This window comes from Equus asinus, chromosome 9 (assembly GCF_041296235.1).
Source record: "Equus asinus isolate D_3611 breed Donkey chromosome 9, EquAss-T2T_v2, whole genome shotgun sequence".
NCBI classification, from domain to species: domain Eukaryota; kingdom Metazoa; phylum Chordata; class Mammalia; order Perissodactyla; family Equidae; genus Equus; species Equus asinus.
In genome coordinates this window covers 37,599,244-37,617,103 of record NC_091798.1, presented here as the reverse complement: position 1 = coordinate 37,617,103, position 17,860 = coordinate 37,599,244, and the positions used below count along the sequence as shown (strand labels likewise).

The 17,860-nt window shown below is 44.4% G+C and overlaps 1 protein-coding gene across 18 annotated transcripts in view; it reads right to left on the bottom strand.

The window, feature by feature from the left end:
- Positions 1 to 17,860, bottom strand: part of FGF1 (fibroblast growth factor 1) — a 96,023-nt gene that overhangs the window by 9,830 nt on the left and 68,333 nt on the right. For all 18 annotated transcript variants that reach the window (XM_014850269.3, XM_070517266.1, XM_070517272.1 and 15 more), the window contains one exon: positions 9,904 to 10,106. In XM_014850269.3, the coding sequence (XP_014705755.1) occupies positions 9,904 to 10,072 (169 nt within the window). In that variant the 5' untranslated portion in view covers positions 10,073 to 10,106. The remainder of the gene's footprint in view (positions 1 to 9,903; positions 10,107 to 17,860) is intronic.

Here is a 17,860-nt window from a genome sequence, read left to right as displayed (position 1 = left end):
TCCTAACTTTGGTTAGCTCTGAGAATGTAGTCATGAGAGAACAGGCCAAAAGGCCTCCATTGTGATCCGGACCCTCCCCGTTTACACCTCAAATCATACTATTTGCTCACTCAGACACTCTGCTCTACCCATTTGACTCCTTTAACGCACCATATTCTTTCCTAGCTCAGGATCTTTGCACGTGCTCTACCCTTCAGCTGGCACCTTCCTCCCGCTAATGTTCACAAAGTTGGTCCTTCTCCTCCAGGCCTCAGCCTAAAAACTCCCTCCTCAGAGAGGCCTTTCCCACCAAGTACCCTGTAATACTCTGTACTAGGACACCCCACTACCCCTGCCAATGCCACAATTCCCCACATTGTCATCTTTCTCGCTTCCTTGTTTGTTTCCTTCATGACATTTTTACAGCATACAATTATTTTTCTCCTTTAGGGTTCACTTATTTATTTCTGCCTCCCCAGGAGAACGTACATTTGGGAGAAAGGGCAGGGATCTTATCTGTCCTGTTCCCCGCTGGATCTCCAGCACCTCACACGGTGCCTTGCTCTCTGGGGACAGCCAACGTATATTTGTTGAATGAACGACGTTGGGCTAATGTTTGCAGAGATGATTCTGCAGGTCCATCATCAATGAGCTGGGTACTTTGAATTATGTTTCCATAATGCTTTGTGGAGTGAAGTCAGATGGGACCCAGAGGAGAATTATAAGGCCCCACACTGGGCTCTGCCACCAACCAGCTGGTGACCTTGGCCAGCCTATTTAACCTTTAGGCCACAGTCTCCTCTCAGTAAAATGGGAGGGGTTTAGATTCAGTCTCTAAAGTTTCTTCGGCTCTAGCCATCTATGAAGGAAGTAAATACATTTAATAACAATGCTGTATACAATGGAATATTATTCAGCAATGAAAAGGAACGAAGTGCAGATACATACTACAATACAAATGAACCTTGAAAACATGCCAAGTGAAAGAAGCCAGTCACAGAGGACCATATACATGATCCCATTGAATGAAATATCCAGAACAGGCAAACTCACAGAGACAGGAAGTAGATTAGTGGTTGCCAAGGGCTGAGGAGGGGAGTGGGGGAGACAGAAGGGGGCATCATGGTTAAGAGTATGTGGTTCATTTGGGGGATCATGAAAATGTTCTAAAATTGACTATAGAGATGGTTGCACAAATCTCCGAATATAAGAAAAACCACTGAATTGTATACTTCAAAGGGGTGAATTGTATGCTATGTGAATAATATCTCAATAAAGCTTTTTTTTTAATGCTATTTTCATTGGACTTTATGGTTTTCAGCGAACTTTTACCTGCATTTTTCTATAAATTTCTCAGCATAATCCTGTATGATTAAGAGGGACCAAAGGAAGGGGATAACCATTTACCGAACACCTACAATGTGCCAGGCACCATGCTAGTTTCCATCTTGGTATAAATAGGGTAAAATTAAAGAGTGTGGGCTCCAAAATCTAACGGCATGAATTCAAATTATGGCTTAGCTGTGTATTAGCTGTGCAATCATTGGGAAAGTTATTTACCTCTATTTCCTTATCTATAATGATAGTACCTGCTTCACAGAATTGTGAGGGTTAAAAGATTTAATGTATGGAAAGTGCCCAGTACTATTGCTAACATTCCCACTGTACTTAGGTGACCTCACAGCATTCCCTGGACCAGGGTGGCACTGGATCTCTCCTACAGGCGAGGAGATGGAAGCTTGATAAGAACATGTTTTACCCAACATTATGCTGATAATCAGGGGCAAAACCATGACCAGAGCCCAGGTGTGAGTAATCCAAGCATCTTCTTTTCCTCTCTTTCATACAACACCTTGGGCTCCAGTGATGGGAAACATTGGTCCAAATCAAGCCATACTCGCTCCCCTTCTTGGGCCCCCTTGTATTCAAGGTCAGACATGTACAAGACGGCATATCCCATTTGTAGCCATAGAATGGAATGATGTTAGTTACCTGGGACTTCTTTCCACCTACCACCCAGATTTACAGGTATTTAGTCAAACACATTGTAGGTACTACAGAAATCCCAAAGGGCGGGTCCTTTTAGGTAATCAAGGAAGTTTTTTTTAATAGACTTTATTTTTTAGAGCAGTGTAGGTTCACAGAGAAATTGAGGGGTAGGACAGAAATTTCCCATATACCTCTGCCCCAACACGTGCATAGCCTCCCCCATTATCAACACGCCCCACCAGAGTGGAACGTGTAAGTGATGGACACATCTTTATCACCAAGGAAGATTTTTTAAAGCCTTTGATTTCCTAGTTCATTTCTGTTCCATGCCTTAAATAATCCCTATTCATCTTGCCGTGGGGGTGGGTAGAGCTGGATTTGCCAGCTGTGAAGTCCCAGCTCGACTGCGTAAAGGCCTCACGGAGGTAAACATGAGCCAGAGCTCATTGGCACAGGACTCAGCGCTCAGCCGCGAGCCCCAACACCAGGCTTGTTGCAGTGGTGAGAGTTCGTCTCAAGAGTTTCCTCTGTAAATATTATTTCTCCAGGATGTCCAAGTTTCATAGCTCATTTTCACTGGATCTCTTTCTGGCTAAGTTTCCTGAACATATATCCTTCTGCAAGCAGGGCTGGCAGGAAGGAGTAACACCCAGCCCGAGCTGCTCGTGTAACCAGTGAGGCGTCCCACTCCTTCGTGTGACTTCATTCCAGTTTTCCAAACCTACATCCTTTTGCAGCTGCTGCTGAGGAGAAGCGGGAAAGAGAGAGCTGGGGAAGGGGCGCTCAGAAAGGGAGGGAGGGGCTGACCACACAGCCTCACCTGGAGCTGCAGCTCTCAGGCAATGCGTCTTATTGATCGCCCTTTGTGTGCTGGGAACTGTGCTCAGAGCCAGACCAGGTTCCTGCCTTCGGGGGCTTCTGCCCGATTGCGGGTACAGACAGCCCTGCAAATAATAAAGCAAAAACTCTTTTGTTTTTCAGCTAAAAGCAAACAAAAATGCAACAACAGCAACAAAAACTCTCTTTTTCTCTCTCTCACATACATATTTTTCTGTACAATGCAAAAAGCAAATTGCAAAAACATACTATAGAAAAAGCAAATTGCAAAAGAATTTAGTAAATATTATGTGAAATATTTTGATGAAAATTTTGTGAAAAACACAGGACAGTGTGCATAGCTCATAAATATATAGGGAGTAAAATATAAAAATGGCACTAGATACAGAACAAATTCATACCAGTGGCTGCTCTGGGGAGGAGGAGAGGAAGGGCCAAGACTGGGGAGGGGAGTGGAGGGAACTTCCCCTTTGTCCTAATTCTTCATTTCTTTAAATACACAATTCTGAGGCAAGAGCAGCCAGCTTGTTAACTCTGGGTGAGAGGCTGCTGGATTTGTGGAATTCTCCTTTGTACTTTTTGGGGGCAGTACTTGACGTATAAAGCCCAGTTCTTAGTCAAGGGGCAAACACTTAGAGCTGGTCAAGATTCTGTTTCTTCCTCCTATGACCCCTGTGATGCTCTCTGACCCAGTGCAGGCTTGACTCCAGGTACCATTTAGACCTGAACATAAGTATCCACAGAAGATGAGTGTTCTTGGGGGCAGAGAGGGAACCAGGAAAGCTGGTGAGGCACGACAGGGTGAGGGGGCCACTAAAGCCACACCTTCTCTGTTCAGTTTCCTTTTCCAGCACCTTCTACCAAGTTAGGAACCAGAGCAAAGAGAGAGGAGCACCTCCTCTTTATCCCATGCGGGAGATTTAGGACCAGCTCTCTGTGAGCAGGAAGGTCAGTGGCGCTATAGCATCTCAAGGCTGAAAGAGTGAGTACTTTTTGAAAAACAAGACAGGTCGTTTAGTCCAAAGGGTACTTACTATTCCCCAGTTCTGAAGTGGGGACAGCAACTGGAAGAAATGGAGAGCAATTTTTGAAAAACTCTGGTGACAGGACATAGGTTTCTTAGAGAAATTCAAATTTATAAAGCACTCTAAAAATGTGCTGCAAGAAGGTTGGAAATGTTTGGTGGATTGGGACCACAGGTGTCCCAAACAGATGGCAGAGTCCCGCTCCTTTACTGGGAACGCATTAAGGTGTGCTGATCTGGGAATGGCCTGTTTATTAAAAATAAATGGCAAGTAACTGAAATGTACTAGATCATCTTGTGGACTATGCTCCTCCCTTGTCCCATGCTCATCCTTCAGACCCTTCATGGCTCTTTACTTTGAGGGACCTACGTAAATGGGAACCCAGAGCTTTTGAGTGGACATGCTAGCCCCCTAACTAGGTGTTCCACTATTTTTCTGAGCAACTGTTAGTTGGTGTCTCTGGTTTTCTCTTCTGCTCCCCAAAGCCTTCCATTCGCTCTTAGCAGTACTTTATTCACAGTAAGACCCATGATCCCTTACTTTCCTAGGATAGAAAAAAGGAAAAGAAGTTATGAGCCTGCCAGTGCCAAGAGAAGTGAACTTTGGGGCATTGCACCATGTTTCCGAGCCCCGAGCCATCCTAGTATCTTCCTGTCCCACCCTAGGAATTTTTAAAGATAAGATTACAACTGGCGCATTCAGCGGGACAAGCGCGTGCAGACGGAGGTTCTGCTTCTGTAGCACGTCCTGGCCTTTAAGCCTGCTTTCCACCTCTGCTCTCCAGAGAGAGGCCAAGAGAGATTACGTGCCTGGTTTATTCTGGGTTGGAGACTTCCCGTCCTTCGCCGTGTTTACCCAAAGTGAGGTCAGCCTCATTCAGAACTCCGTGAGGTTGTTTTATGTCAGTGGCATTTATAATTAAAATGTAGCCACAAGCCGGGCTCCATAAAACATTAGAGAAAGACGGAGGAGAAAAAAAAATTGAGTTTGTGGAAAAAAAAATTCCAGTGGTTTGGAATTCATATATATGTGAAAAAGACTTTTCTTAGACTGTGTAAAAATGTCTACGTCTCCTTTAGGGTCTGAGAAAGGTGACTGGAAAATTCTGATATAGTCCATGGACTGTGTGATATTTTAAAAAGAAATTATATAGAAAAACTCCTTCTATATAACCAGATAAGGGTGGGTGGGGAGGAGGGGCGGGGAGTTCTTTGGCTTCACAGCCAACCGAGGTGAGAACGCCAGGCTGGGGAGAGCATTCCTGCTTGAAGAGCTGCCCGTCTCTCTGACTTCTGGCAGCAGGGCACAGATCTGCTCGTCTTGGACCTTTGAAAAGCCATCTTGACTTTCAGCCCAAGCTGATGGGGAGCAAAGTGCCTTTACCATCAGGTGCCAAGTCATAGCAAACCAGAGAATGAAAGTCTGGACTGTCCCGAAAACACGGGGCGGGAGGGATTTCACTGAAGGGAAGGACTCTGCCCTCTATAAAGGGCTGCAAAGTAGGATTCTTTTAACCAGCGAACTCCCTTAGTGCCTTTAGGATGTGGTTTGATTTATAAATATTTGATTGGCACACACTTTGCTCAGGAACATTTCCATCTGTGTGGGGAGCGGTGCCGGGAATCCTGCTCCCTGTGCAGCCTCTTACGTGCTTGGGGAGGCAACGGGGCGCAGGCTGCAGGAGGAGGCTGCCAGTTTGGGATGCTCATGAGCTTCTTATTATTCTCCAGTTATTGTTCCAGTTATGAATCCCATGGAGGAGTAAGTCATGGCCGCCTTCGCCAGAGAGGAGATGCCAGCAGAAAGAGCAGAATCAAACATGGAGCTCCCCTTTGCCTTTGCTGGAGAGGTTACACAGGGTTTGCTGGGCAGTGCCTGGGCACATTATACCTACATGCCAGGCCTTGAGAGCCCCAAACCTAGACTGTCCCAGGGATGCTGAGATGAAAAGTCATCCTCAGTTCACTTAGCAAGCCTCGCATTCATTTAACTTAGACTCCAAAGATCAGATGGTTAGAGGAAGGCCAAGGAAGCCCAAGGAGGGGGAGGAGGAGGATATATATCATTTTTTGAGCACTTATCGCATGCCGGGCAGTGTGTTAAACACTTTTACAAACATTATCATACTTAAAATTCCTACTTCCCTATGAAGTGGGTACTGTTGTCATCTTTGTTTTTAAAATGAGGAAACTGAGGCACAAGGAGGAGAAGTAACTTCCCCAAGGTGACAGGGAACTAGTAAATAGTAGTGATAGGACCTGCACCTACACCCGTCTGACCCGCACGACAGGCTGTGTGAGTCGAATATGTTTATTTAATCATTTTGTGAGGCAAAACCACCATCATGGTGTTGACGTCAGGGGCGGTAGTGGGATATGGAAAGAGCCTTAGTCTTGGAAGAAGCTGTGAGTCTGTGCCAGCTCTCTCAGTTACTAGCTGGTCCCAGGCCCTGTTAGCTCAGTGTTTGCAGAGTGATGATCATTAATAACCTCACGGGATTGTGGCCAGGCAGAAACGAAAGAGTCCAGTGCAACGCCTGGCATGTATCAAGTACTCACCATTTACCCATCTCCCAAAGTTAAGCCCTAGGAGTCAACATGAATCTTCTCACAACCTGCACCCATTGCCCCTTCTCACAATCTGCGGCTCTTACTCTCTCATTTTGCCCGGCATCTGTAGCATGGCAATGTAACAAACGTTCGCAGCCTATGTTGATAACTGCCTACAGCCATGATTTGAGATGTTGTAAAGGGACAAACCAAAAACATCTACTCTACAGGCCAGAAATTCCTATCAGAGGAAACATTTTACTCAGGCCTACATTACAATAGCCTTTGCACAAACATCCATCGTAGGTTTATACCCCTCCAAGAAAGGTCTTAATGTTAGGTACCTGGAAACTTATTCTCCCAGAGGTGGGAAGGAGACAAATTTTGAAAACATCTCAGTTTTGCCGAGGGCAGATCCGCTGGTTGAGGACAAAGAGAAGCTGTGAAAGGAGTTATTTTTTTGCCTTGTAGACCTGGAAGGCATACAGTTCTGACTTGCATGCTTTCCGTAGATTTATTTATTTGATTGGCTTTTAGAAGTACCCTTCCTGAAGGAAGTCTTCGAGTATGGCTGTCTACATGTGACCACAGTTTCTAGTCCTGCTCAAATTAATGATCATGGAATGGAAATCATCCCCTGGCCAGACTATTCTAATCAGTTAGCCAGGGCTCACTCACTCCATGCCTGCCCAGGTTGATTCTGTCTCTGAACATGTCTTGAAATTCAGAAGAGTTGTGGCAGTACCGCCACTGGGCAGCAGAGGGCAACAGCACCCCATTCACCAGGTGCATCCTTGCCGGGGAGTCCTCTTGGCTGCAGGATCTTCTAAGAGTTTTCAGCCTTGTCAGGCACACAGGGCAATGTTATTATTCCCATTCCACAGGTGAGAGAACTGAGTCTCAATATTTTCCCCAAGATCAGACGACTTGGAACATTGGAGGCATCAAAGTTTCCAGACAGGAGAAGATGATTGGAAGGGTCATGGGGCTGGGGCACTTGAAGGGCTTTTGCAGAGCTCTTTTGGCAAAATGGAGAGAATGGTAATTGTTCAGTGCTGCTCCAGTTAGCAAGAGGCAGCACAGGAACATGAACTGACTGAATCTAGGGCCCCTGACCCTGCAGAGGGTGTGAGGATTCTCCAGTTCTCCCGGCATCGACAGGGATGGATTTCTGTTCACTCACCCCACTTACTCTGATCTCTGTCCTCCTTGGCCCTTGTTCTTAGTTCTAGAGTAAGTAAATAGGCCAACAGAACAACTCCGAACGTTGCCAGAGAGGCCTTGAATCAAAACCTGAATCCAGACCCTTGGCCTTCCTGGAAGGCAGTATTATTGCAGAGAAAATACTGGAGAAGGTCCGTAAGTATTATACTGTATTTCCATAGGCTGGGTTGAATATATGGAAATCTTGATGATGATGACAATAGCAATATTAACCAACATGTGCTGAGCTGTTACTTTGAGCCAAGGCACAGTGCCAAGAACTTTCACTACATTATCTCAATTAATCCTTCCAAGAAACCTGTGAGGCAAGTAATTACTATTTTTATCATAAGAATGAGAAATGTGAGGCCAGAAAGGTTAAGTAACTTAACCAAGCTCACTTGGCAAATAATTAATCCAGCGTTAGCCGGAGGCAGACCTCCTCACACACTCCTAGGCTGCCTTGTGCTGCATTCCAGGGTTCCTGACATCTTAGGTCAGGTGGCTGGATCCGTAGCACCATTCAGAAGTTGTCCCAATGTTACATACCCAGAGCGCAGTCTGCAATGTTAATGATGGAATGACAACGGTGAAGTCATATACCGTTTGTACAGAAATTCTAGTACTTGGAAACTGTAATTGTAGCCTCTTGTTACCCCAGAATTCAAGGTTTCCAGGAAGACCCAGCTTAACCCTGAGGAACACACCAGCAAGGTTGTCTTTCCCCTGGGATTCTGAGCACCACAGAGCATCCCCAGTGGTTCAGAAAATGGGTAAGACTTATTAGAAACATTTAAAACCTTAGAGAAATTAAAGCTTGTTCCCCTTGTGTTGTGTTGGGCGGATCAGATAAATTGTGTAGCTTGCCTGACACAACAGATTGCAATCTAAGTCCATTTATTTGCAGTAAATGTTGGTTATATATATGTTTAACATATAAAATAGAGTCTTTTTTGCCTCACTCTGGGACCTACTTTTCATCAAGTGTAAGGCGTTCAGTGGGCCCATTCGAGGACAAGCTATCAAAACAAAGCCCCAAAAAGCTAACCCTGCCACTGCAAGCCCCAACTTCAGCCTCCTTGTATCTCGTCTCAAGGGTCTGCATGGTGGGAGAGAAGGAAGGGACAATGCCACCTGGTCCATGATCACCAGCATCTATGCCCACCACCTGTGCATCTGAGGGTAGAGGGTGAGCACCATTGAGGTGGCCATTTGTGGTAAGAGCCTACAGCCTTTGGTACATATTCCATGAATAATTAAGACTGTCTGATATAAAACACATCACATCAAAGCCAGTATTTTGCATTCCATCTTAAAGCCAGTGCTCCAGAACCTTCCATTCTATCTCTGCTATTTGGTGTCTCCTGATTTCATCCACTTTCCTTCTCTTGATTTGCGGTGTGTTTTACCCTTTAGACCCTCTTAGCAGGGACCGGATCTGACTTTTAGCTTCTCTACAACGTCTAACGCCTCAGTGGTGCTCAGGGAATCCCGGATAACATCGCAGTAGCACCCAGACACCTAATATCAAACATGCACACCAATGCCAGAAGTACTAAAGCAGAAGGAAGAGATTTTTAATTTTTAGATAGTCAAGAAGATTCTTTCCTCCAAAGTCGTACCTCCATTTAGCAGCACGGTCTGCAGAGGTGAGCTGGCAGGAAAGCCCATAAGAGATATTCAGCCTCTGGCTCAAATCGCTCCCGCTCTCCAGTTTCTATAAGGTCTGGAGAATGACTTTACCCCTCCCGGGTACCACAACCACATCTGCATGATACGCAGAGCGAAAGCTGTGTAATTTATGATGTGTAAGACTACGATTATGAACTAGGATTTCACAAATCATGCCAATGGAAACGTAACCTGAAGAGTCAGTTAACTTGAAACTGAGCCCACGTCTTTGTGCAGGGTTTACCGCCCCTGCCCCGTACGGCTCTTCCCGTCCCGGAGCAGGCAGGGCCCTGACCAGTGTTGGTGGCCAGAACTTTCACAAGTTACACAAACTTAGGGAAACACACAGCAATTGAACACTGGCAGCCACGTCTGATCTCAAAGCAGTTGTGAAAGGTCAACAGTGAGTCCTTTTAATGTCTTGAAATAGGATGCCTTTAGATAAGCTGTAGCCCTCACAACTCCCTATTTTCCACACCCAGACCCTTTATGCATTTATGAGACCCCAGCCTCTGAGTGTGTCATGCCTGAATACAATCTTGGAGAAGAGGGTGCCAGCTCTTAGATAGCCTCCCTTCCCCCATTCTTGACTAAGACACTCTTTTGTTGTCTTCCTTAGTCAAGGGGCTACAAGAAAGATGGGTGCTTACTGTGCTGGTCGCTCCTGTCCCTTGTTCCATCCACTGTGCCATCTGGAAGGATCCTCAGGAAGTGGCCCCCATTGCTACAGTAGAGGAGTTTGGGCTTCTTGTAATTCCCTGGAGGCAGATTAAACTTCTCGGTCAGGGCCGTGAAGGTTGTGATTTCTCCTTCAGCCATGGCTCAGCAGCTGCTGGTTATGGCGCTTTCAAGGCTGTAAGAAATTAAACAACCTTGTAGAATATTCTTCCAGCAAAGGTACACTTTCAAGAAGGGAAGGAGAGCCTCAGGGCACAGGGCTCCTGGGTGGCTGGGAACCACAGACTGCCCAGGTGATGGCCACAGTCAACAGGCCTGTGTGGTGGCCAGCGGTTGAGGAATGATGGTCCCTGGCATGGGAGGATTCTCAGGGCCCTTCTCACTTCCCAATTGGACACAGCTTGGGACCAAGCTGTGCATTTTTTAGAACTTCAAATTTAATCATTTGGCCAAGGGAAAAAAAAATAATGTTTTGGTCCCTCCTTCTGATCCACACACATCCTCAAATTAAACACTGAAGTTGCACTAAAATAACACCCAGGGTCTGGCTGAAACCCACAAAAGCCGAGAGGCCAGCACTGAGGTTTCCCCTCCATCCTCCCACTGTTTTGACGAGGCACCGCCAGGCCCGTGTGCAGAGATAGCATAGATAGCCTGGGCGTTCGAGACCTGTAGGAAGAGGCACAGGAGGCATTTCAGGCTGCCCACTGTTGAGCCAGCCAAGGGTTAATGCGTAAAGGAAAATTCTGGGTTTGCTGGTGGGAACAGAACCAGAACTGGAGAACAAGGCATGTGGGGGTGTTAAGTGGGGCTTTTAAAGGGCAAACACCAGCCCAAGGGAAATTTTATGAGACAGATCACTATGAAGGATCGCCAGTTACTGCCTGCTTCCACAGCTTCCCATATATCCTCACATCTCACAGAGAGGGTGGGTCTGTCCCTTGTATGAAGGCCATCTCATCCTAATTATTTTCTAATAAGACATGCTTATTATGACACAGAAACCACCATATGACATATTACAATCCTCTAATGTTTCATATATCCACATATATTATATTATTAGTGTAGAAATGCATCAATTACACCTCTAAAGATTAAAAAGCAAAGCCAATAAACATTAGTATTATTTTTTTCTTTTTGGTGAGGAAGATTGGCCCTGAGCTAACATCTGTGCCAATCTTCCTGTATTTTGTACATAGGCCGCCAAAGCAGAGCGTGTGAACCCAACCACCATGCCACTGGGCTGGCCCCTAAATGTTAATATTTTAAAGCATCTATTTGCCCCACCATTTAGGAGAATGAAGTGCTGCTGACTACAAGGGCTGTACAAGGAAGAGGTGAGAAAAGGGCCAGAAAACTAAGGTAAGAACTTCATCTTGTAAGTGTGAGTAGGTACTTATTGTACACAGCAATTATCAAGTGGCCTTATTATAATAATGATCATCATCATCAACATATTCTGGGCAATAAATTTACTCACATAATCCTCACCATAACCCTTTGAGACAGACACTAATATTATCCCCATTTTTAATAAAATGAAACCAAAGCTTAGAGATATTCAATGGCCTGTCCAACGTCAACAGCTGGTAAGTGGTGGAGCTGAGCCTTGAAAGGAGTCTCTTGAAACAAGGCCCTAACTTGCTCTTAATCACCAGGAAAAAGTTAAGTGACCTTACTGATATTGCAATATTATTGCTGGAAGTGGGGTTACTACCCATTGCCTAGACCATACACCTGCCCCCATGAGGTCGGCATTTAAGTTATTCATTTGTGACCCAGATGTTGCCTGTCACCACCAACAGTCTCCACTTTTGTCCCAGTGCCATCCCTGAAGCAGGACACCAGGCATTGGCTCATTCCCCAGGAGCAACCCACATTACTAGGTGTTAGGGAGCCCTGTGAACTTCATGGAAGGCCAGCCAGCCTCCTGCATTCCCCTCACCGACTGTCCATCCATGCATCCATGCATGCATCCATCCATCCATCCTTGGAGCAACCTCATGGAGTTGCTTGCTTAGAAATCGATTCCATCATAAATGAAGGCAATGATTTAGATAATTTTTCCTGGTGACTTTGTAATTAGGGTTCATGTTGGAAGCCTCCATTTATTCCCTCTGCTCAGGCACTTTAATGTCTCTGGTACATCTCTCCCAGTCCACAGCCACATGGGCCAGTCAGTATGGTTTGAAGTCCCTCCAAGGACCCCCAAAGAGAACTTTGCATATACCATATAAACTATTTTCAAAGTCAGACAGTCCCAAATATCTCCTTCACATATGGCGAAACTCTGTCCAACTCTTTTCACATAATACAGTAACAGATAGAAAATTAATTTTAGTTATGCCAGTTTCACAGGGAAGACTGTAGTTTACCTTATACAGCACACTGCATTTCCTCCCCAGACCCTCACTCTCTTCCAAACCCTTCTCTTTCATGCAGAAGCCTCCAGGTCTCAGAGCCCCGCTCTGTCTCTCTCATTCTGTCTCTCTGCTCAGCCTTTTCTCGCCCAGCCTCTCAATCTTCCTCTCATTTCACTTCTTCACTCCACTTGATTCTGGATCCCCTTCTGATATAAAGCAATTTAGCTCTTCCAAACCTGGACATCTTCACCCATCACCTCTCCATTAGCATACAACAATTACCAGATCCCTCTTCCTTAAGATACAACTAAGAGATAATAAATATTTTTTTGTTTCATTTTTTTCCTAATACTTACTAAGTTATGTACTTAATTTGGTACAGGAAACCATAATTATATACTGATGATTGCCATTTAACTTACAAATAGCCATTTGTGTTGTCAGTCTTAGGTGGGCAGAATTTTTGTTTCTTGTTGCCCTGGGTCTCCTCGAGTGGAGGTCTATGTGTGCCCCTTGTCGTGCAGCAATTGCATGTTAGGGACGGCCTCCCTTCTAGATCCAGTGCTAGCAGGGAGTCTCTTTTAAGTTGTTTTCTAAGTCTTGGGTACGGATTTGGCTCTATCCATTTGCATTCCTGCTTCGGTCCTTTTGGGATGAAGAGGAACAGATGCTCCAGAAGGCTGGCTGAGGTTGGAGACACTAGCTCTGGTTAAGGATTCTCCTAATGTTTATATTCACATGTGCCTGTAAGCCATGTAGCCTGGACTTCGTCATGCGGAGCTCTCCCTGGCGACAAGACTTCTGCCAGAGGCCAGCACGTCCTCAGGCATCTCCTCCCTCCTGACCACGGTGCAACCTAAGGTTGTACAAGGCCATGACTCTGTTCTCTGACTGCTTCCCCCAGGAAAAGGGACAGTGATGGAGTGGCTGTACTGATTTCAGATTGTTCCTGCCCCTTTTCAGTTCAGATCCATACCCGGAAACCTAAAGAGGATATGTTGACTTCTGAAAATAAGCCTTGAGTCAATGTAAAACTGAGAGACTGTGGCAGCGGGATTTATGAATTAGCTGAAACATACAAAAAATAAAATCCCTTTTTGTTTCTGAAGGAAATTCCAGTGGCACAAAAAGCCCTTCTTTTTGCCTTACTTACGATTTACTCATATTTTAAGCAGCGGTGGTCCAAAGTTCCTTTCCAATCAATATTTGTTAAAGGATAGGAATAAAGGAAGTCTATGACGTGATAAAACCATTAGGCAGCAGCCTTCACAGCCCTTGAGGATTTACACAAATTGCTCTAATAAATGAATCCATTAACTATGTGAAATCAGGGATTAAGTGAAATGGAAATTTATAAGCTCTGCTTCTCTTCTCGTTACTCTTATCTTTTTGTTGGCTGTCAGGGGAGGGGTTATCTATGTGTGTGTTGGGAGATGGAAAATATCAAGCCCAACGGACTCCATGTCATCACTGTGTACTAAGCCCAGCCTTTGAGAGATTTGGGGCACTGGTGAGATTTGGGGAAAGACAGAGGATTTTCTTTATTTATCAGTGACACCAAAGTGAGGGGAACACCAAGCCTGTTGGAACATCTGTGATATATTTTGTCAGCTCTAGCCTCTTGAAGAGAATCTAAACTCTGACACATGAATAGGATGTTATGTATACATTGTTGACCAGGAATACAACAGTCACTCTTCAGCGTGGGATAGTAAGCAGCACTGTCAGCCCCAGCTATGCACAAATTGCCTCTGGGGACCTGGGCATGTCATTCACTCCTTCCAAGATGTTTCCTCTAATAATCCCCACTCTGCCTACCTCATAGACTTGTCTGAAGGGTTAAATGGGCACAGTATTCATAACACCACTTGGAAAGTATAAAAATATGACCTGACCTATAGGACATATGAGTAACTGGTTATGTTGAACTAGTTGAAGCCTGGTGTGGTCTAGGTCAACTGCAATTGAATGCTTAATTTAAAATAATTTTTCAATTGATGTGAAAACAGAGTTTTCCATGCCCTCTCATATTTGGCAGAAATTAGCCTAGCTCCTCCTCCATCACTTAGCCCGCAAACATGGCAGAGATGATGAAGGAGGTAAAGGTACGTTGTGGTTACGTAAGAGAGGATCAAGGTCACCATTTCAGACTAGTTCTCAGCTAATCAACACTTGCTGAAGTGACATTTGTGAAGCCTACTATTACTAGGAGACATTTGTACTCAGTTTGGCCCTGGTGACTAAGGTCGAAGGAAAGATTTATGGTTCTCAGAATCAAGGGAAGGCAAACACTGATGTTTATTTTTTTGAGTTTGTTCTTAACTCCCATCAATGCTTAAGCAATGCAGAATACTCATGAAGGAGGATTTTTTGCAAAGTGTATAAAGGCATTGAAGGCAGATGTTTAGGCATCTCTTGAGGTAATAATTGGATATGTGTCATCAAACCTAACATCTGTAAAACAGGTCTCACCTTTGCTTCCAAATATGCTCTAAGACCTTGCTCCCCAACTCTAGGAATGGCATCATCCAAAACCTTTAACTCTTCCTTTAGAGATATTATTTAACTTAGATTTTATTAAGTCAAATATGCATGTTAAATGTTAAGGGTAACTACTAAAAGAAAAGAAATAGAGTGCACTAACTTCAACCGGCAACTATTAAGAGTAAGGGAAATGAGGTAAAATAAACAAAACTGTACTCATCCAAAATAATCCAGAAAAAGGGAAAAACAACAGAAAATTTTTCAAAAAGCTCAAAAATAAGTGGCAAAAATAAGTCCAAATATATTTGTAATCACAATAAATGTAAATGAGCTAAACTTTCTAGCTACTGGACTTTTAGAAAATCCATTTACACCCTGATTACAAGAGACACGTTTAAAACATAAGGATGTAGAAAGATTAAAAGCAAAAGAATTAAAAATAGATATGAAATGTTAACAAAAGTTAAAAGTTGGTATGGCTATATTAATATCATATAAAGTAGGTCTAAGACAAAAAGAATGATCAAGGATAAAAGGGATCACTGCATAATGATAAGTGGAACAATTCAACAGAAAGATATAAAAATTCTAAGCTTGTGTGTACTTAATAACATAGCCTCAAAATATATAAAACAAAAAGTTGAAAATATATAAAAAGAAGTTGACAAGTCACAATGATAGTGGGAGATTTTAATACATTTCTGTCATCAATGATAGAGCAAACAGACAAAAAATATTAATAAGGATGTAGAAGAGTGAAATACACAATTAACAAGCTTAATTGAATGAACAAAGGAGAGAGCCCTGCACCTAACAATCAGTGAACACCGTTCTTCTCAAGAACATATGGAGAATTTGGAAAAATTGGCCATGTACCACGTCATAAGACAAGACTCAACACAAAATAGAAGAATCTGTTTTGTTCAGATTATTCTTTGGGTAGAGTAGAAATCATTCCCGGCCATCCTGTTGGTGACAAAGACTCTTCAATTGTGCCTTTTTAACATCTCCTAAGATCATTCTCTCTTCTCCGTTCTCACCATGGCTCCCTTAGGGCAGACCCAGCACCTTCACTCACCTGGGATGCTAAAGCAGGAAGCAGTGGTCTCCCCTCTCCAGCACTGCTCCTTTCCAATCCACTTTTGACCCTGCTGCTAGTGACTTCTCTAACATATGAATCTGATCATCACTCCCCTGCTGAAATCTTTGACCAGGTCAGTCCGTTCCTTGCTGCCGTCAGGATAAAACCCAAACTCAACCATGACCTATGAGGCTTTCATCATCTGGTCCCTACCTAACGTGTTGCTTTTTCTCTTATTGGCCTGCTCTTCTTGTAGTCTCCCCACACCCTCACACTCACCCACGCCTTAACCCGAGCATCCTCTTGCTGCCAGCAGCATTCTCTCTCTCTCCCTTCCTCCACCCTTCCACTGTGGCCTGGCTAAGTCATGCTCACTCTTCAAAAATTCATCTCAGGTATTTCCTCCTCCAGAAAGCCTATGTGAACACATCCTCCAACCCCAACCTCCCTACTCTTCCTCCACACCACACACGCCAGTTTAGATTAGTTGAATCCCTAATACTCCCATAGTAGCACTTCATTTACTCCACTGCAGCACTGAGTGTAATTTGCCACGTATATTTCCTGCTGAAGCCCTTCAGTGGTTTCCCATAGCTCTAGGGTAAAGACTAGAGCCTTAATGTGTCCAGCATGGCTCTGTGAGGTGCAGCCCTGGCCTCCTCACATGCCTCATCTCCCACTACCTCTCTCCAAACTAGCCTTCCATTTCCTTGAAACCATTGTGCTCCCATCTACCCTAGGACATTTACCCATGCTGTTCCTTCTCTCTGGAGCACTATCCCCCTCCTCCTTCTCTCTATCCCACTCACTGGTTAAGTCCTACTTTTTCTTCAAGTCGTAGTTCAATTGTGAATTCCTCAAGGAAGCCTTTCCTGGTTTTCTTAACTGGGTCAGGTTCCTCCAGTTCTCATAGGACTATTTAACATTTCCTCAGAGCTCTTACTTCAGTTTTTAATTACACATTCATTCCTGTGATTATTTAATTAATGTCTCCCTTCATGACCAGACTGTCAGCTCCACAACAGCACAAACCAATCTGTCTTGCTCCCCATGGTATCCCAGTGCGTGGCAAAATGCCTGGCACCTAATGGGTACTTGATATATACTTGTTGAATAAGTGAATGAATATCATTTTAACTATATTTACTTGACTGTCTCCTTCATTAGTCTCTGAGGCCATAGGACAGAAACGATGCCTTTTCTTTCTAGACCCAGCACTTAGCAAACACCTGCACATAATCAGTGTCCTCCGCATGTTTGTTGATTGAATACAAGGCCAGTCACTTCTCAGGAGGCTCCAGTGGAAACATGTTATCAAGAGACCTAATTAGAAGGTGGTGTCCTACGGGTATTAACAGAGAAGCTAAACCAAAAGCCTGAATGTATTCTAATTGGGTTCGAATTAGGCTAGAACATCCTATCCTTGGTTAAAAGCAGGCCCAGGGGCTGGCCCCCTGGCCGAGAGTTAAGTTCCCACGCTCTGCTTCAGCAGCTCAGGGTTTCGCCAGTTCGAATCCTGGGCACAGACATGGCACCGCTCATCAAGCCATGCGGAGGCAGAGTCCCACATGCCACAACTAGAAGGACTCACAACTAAAAGAAAAAATACACAACTATGTACTGGGGGGCTTTGGGGAGAAAAATGAAAAATAAAATCTTAAAAAAAAATAGGCCCAAACTTTTTTCCACTCTTGCAGAAGATCATTCCTTATTTCTTCAAAGGAAATATTATGGGATTTAAGGATCTAAAGGAAGGGATTAGACCTTTTGATCTGAGTCTGACCTCCTTATCTGACCAAGAAAGTTTCTAGGGCCTGAAAAAATTCCAGACTTTGTTGTTTCTGCCAGTGAGTGTCAGGTTGACAGGGACCCACTTCACACCATCTGGTGAAGGAAATGTGTTCTTCTCTCTGTTTTTCCCCTACTCCACCCTCAGGGATCTGTACCAGGTCTGAGGTAGGAATGTAGCCGTGGCTGACTGGCCTGGGCCAGCATCTC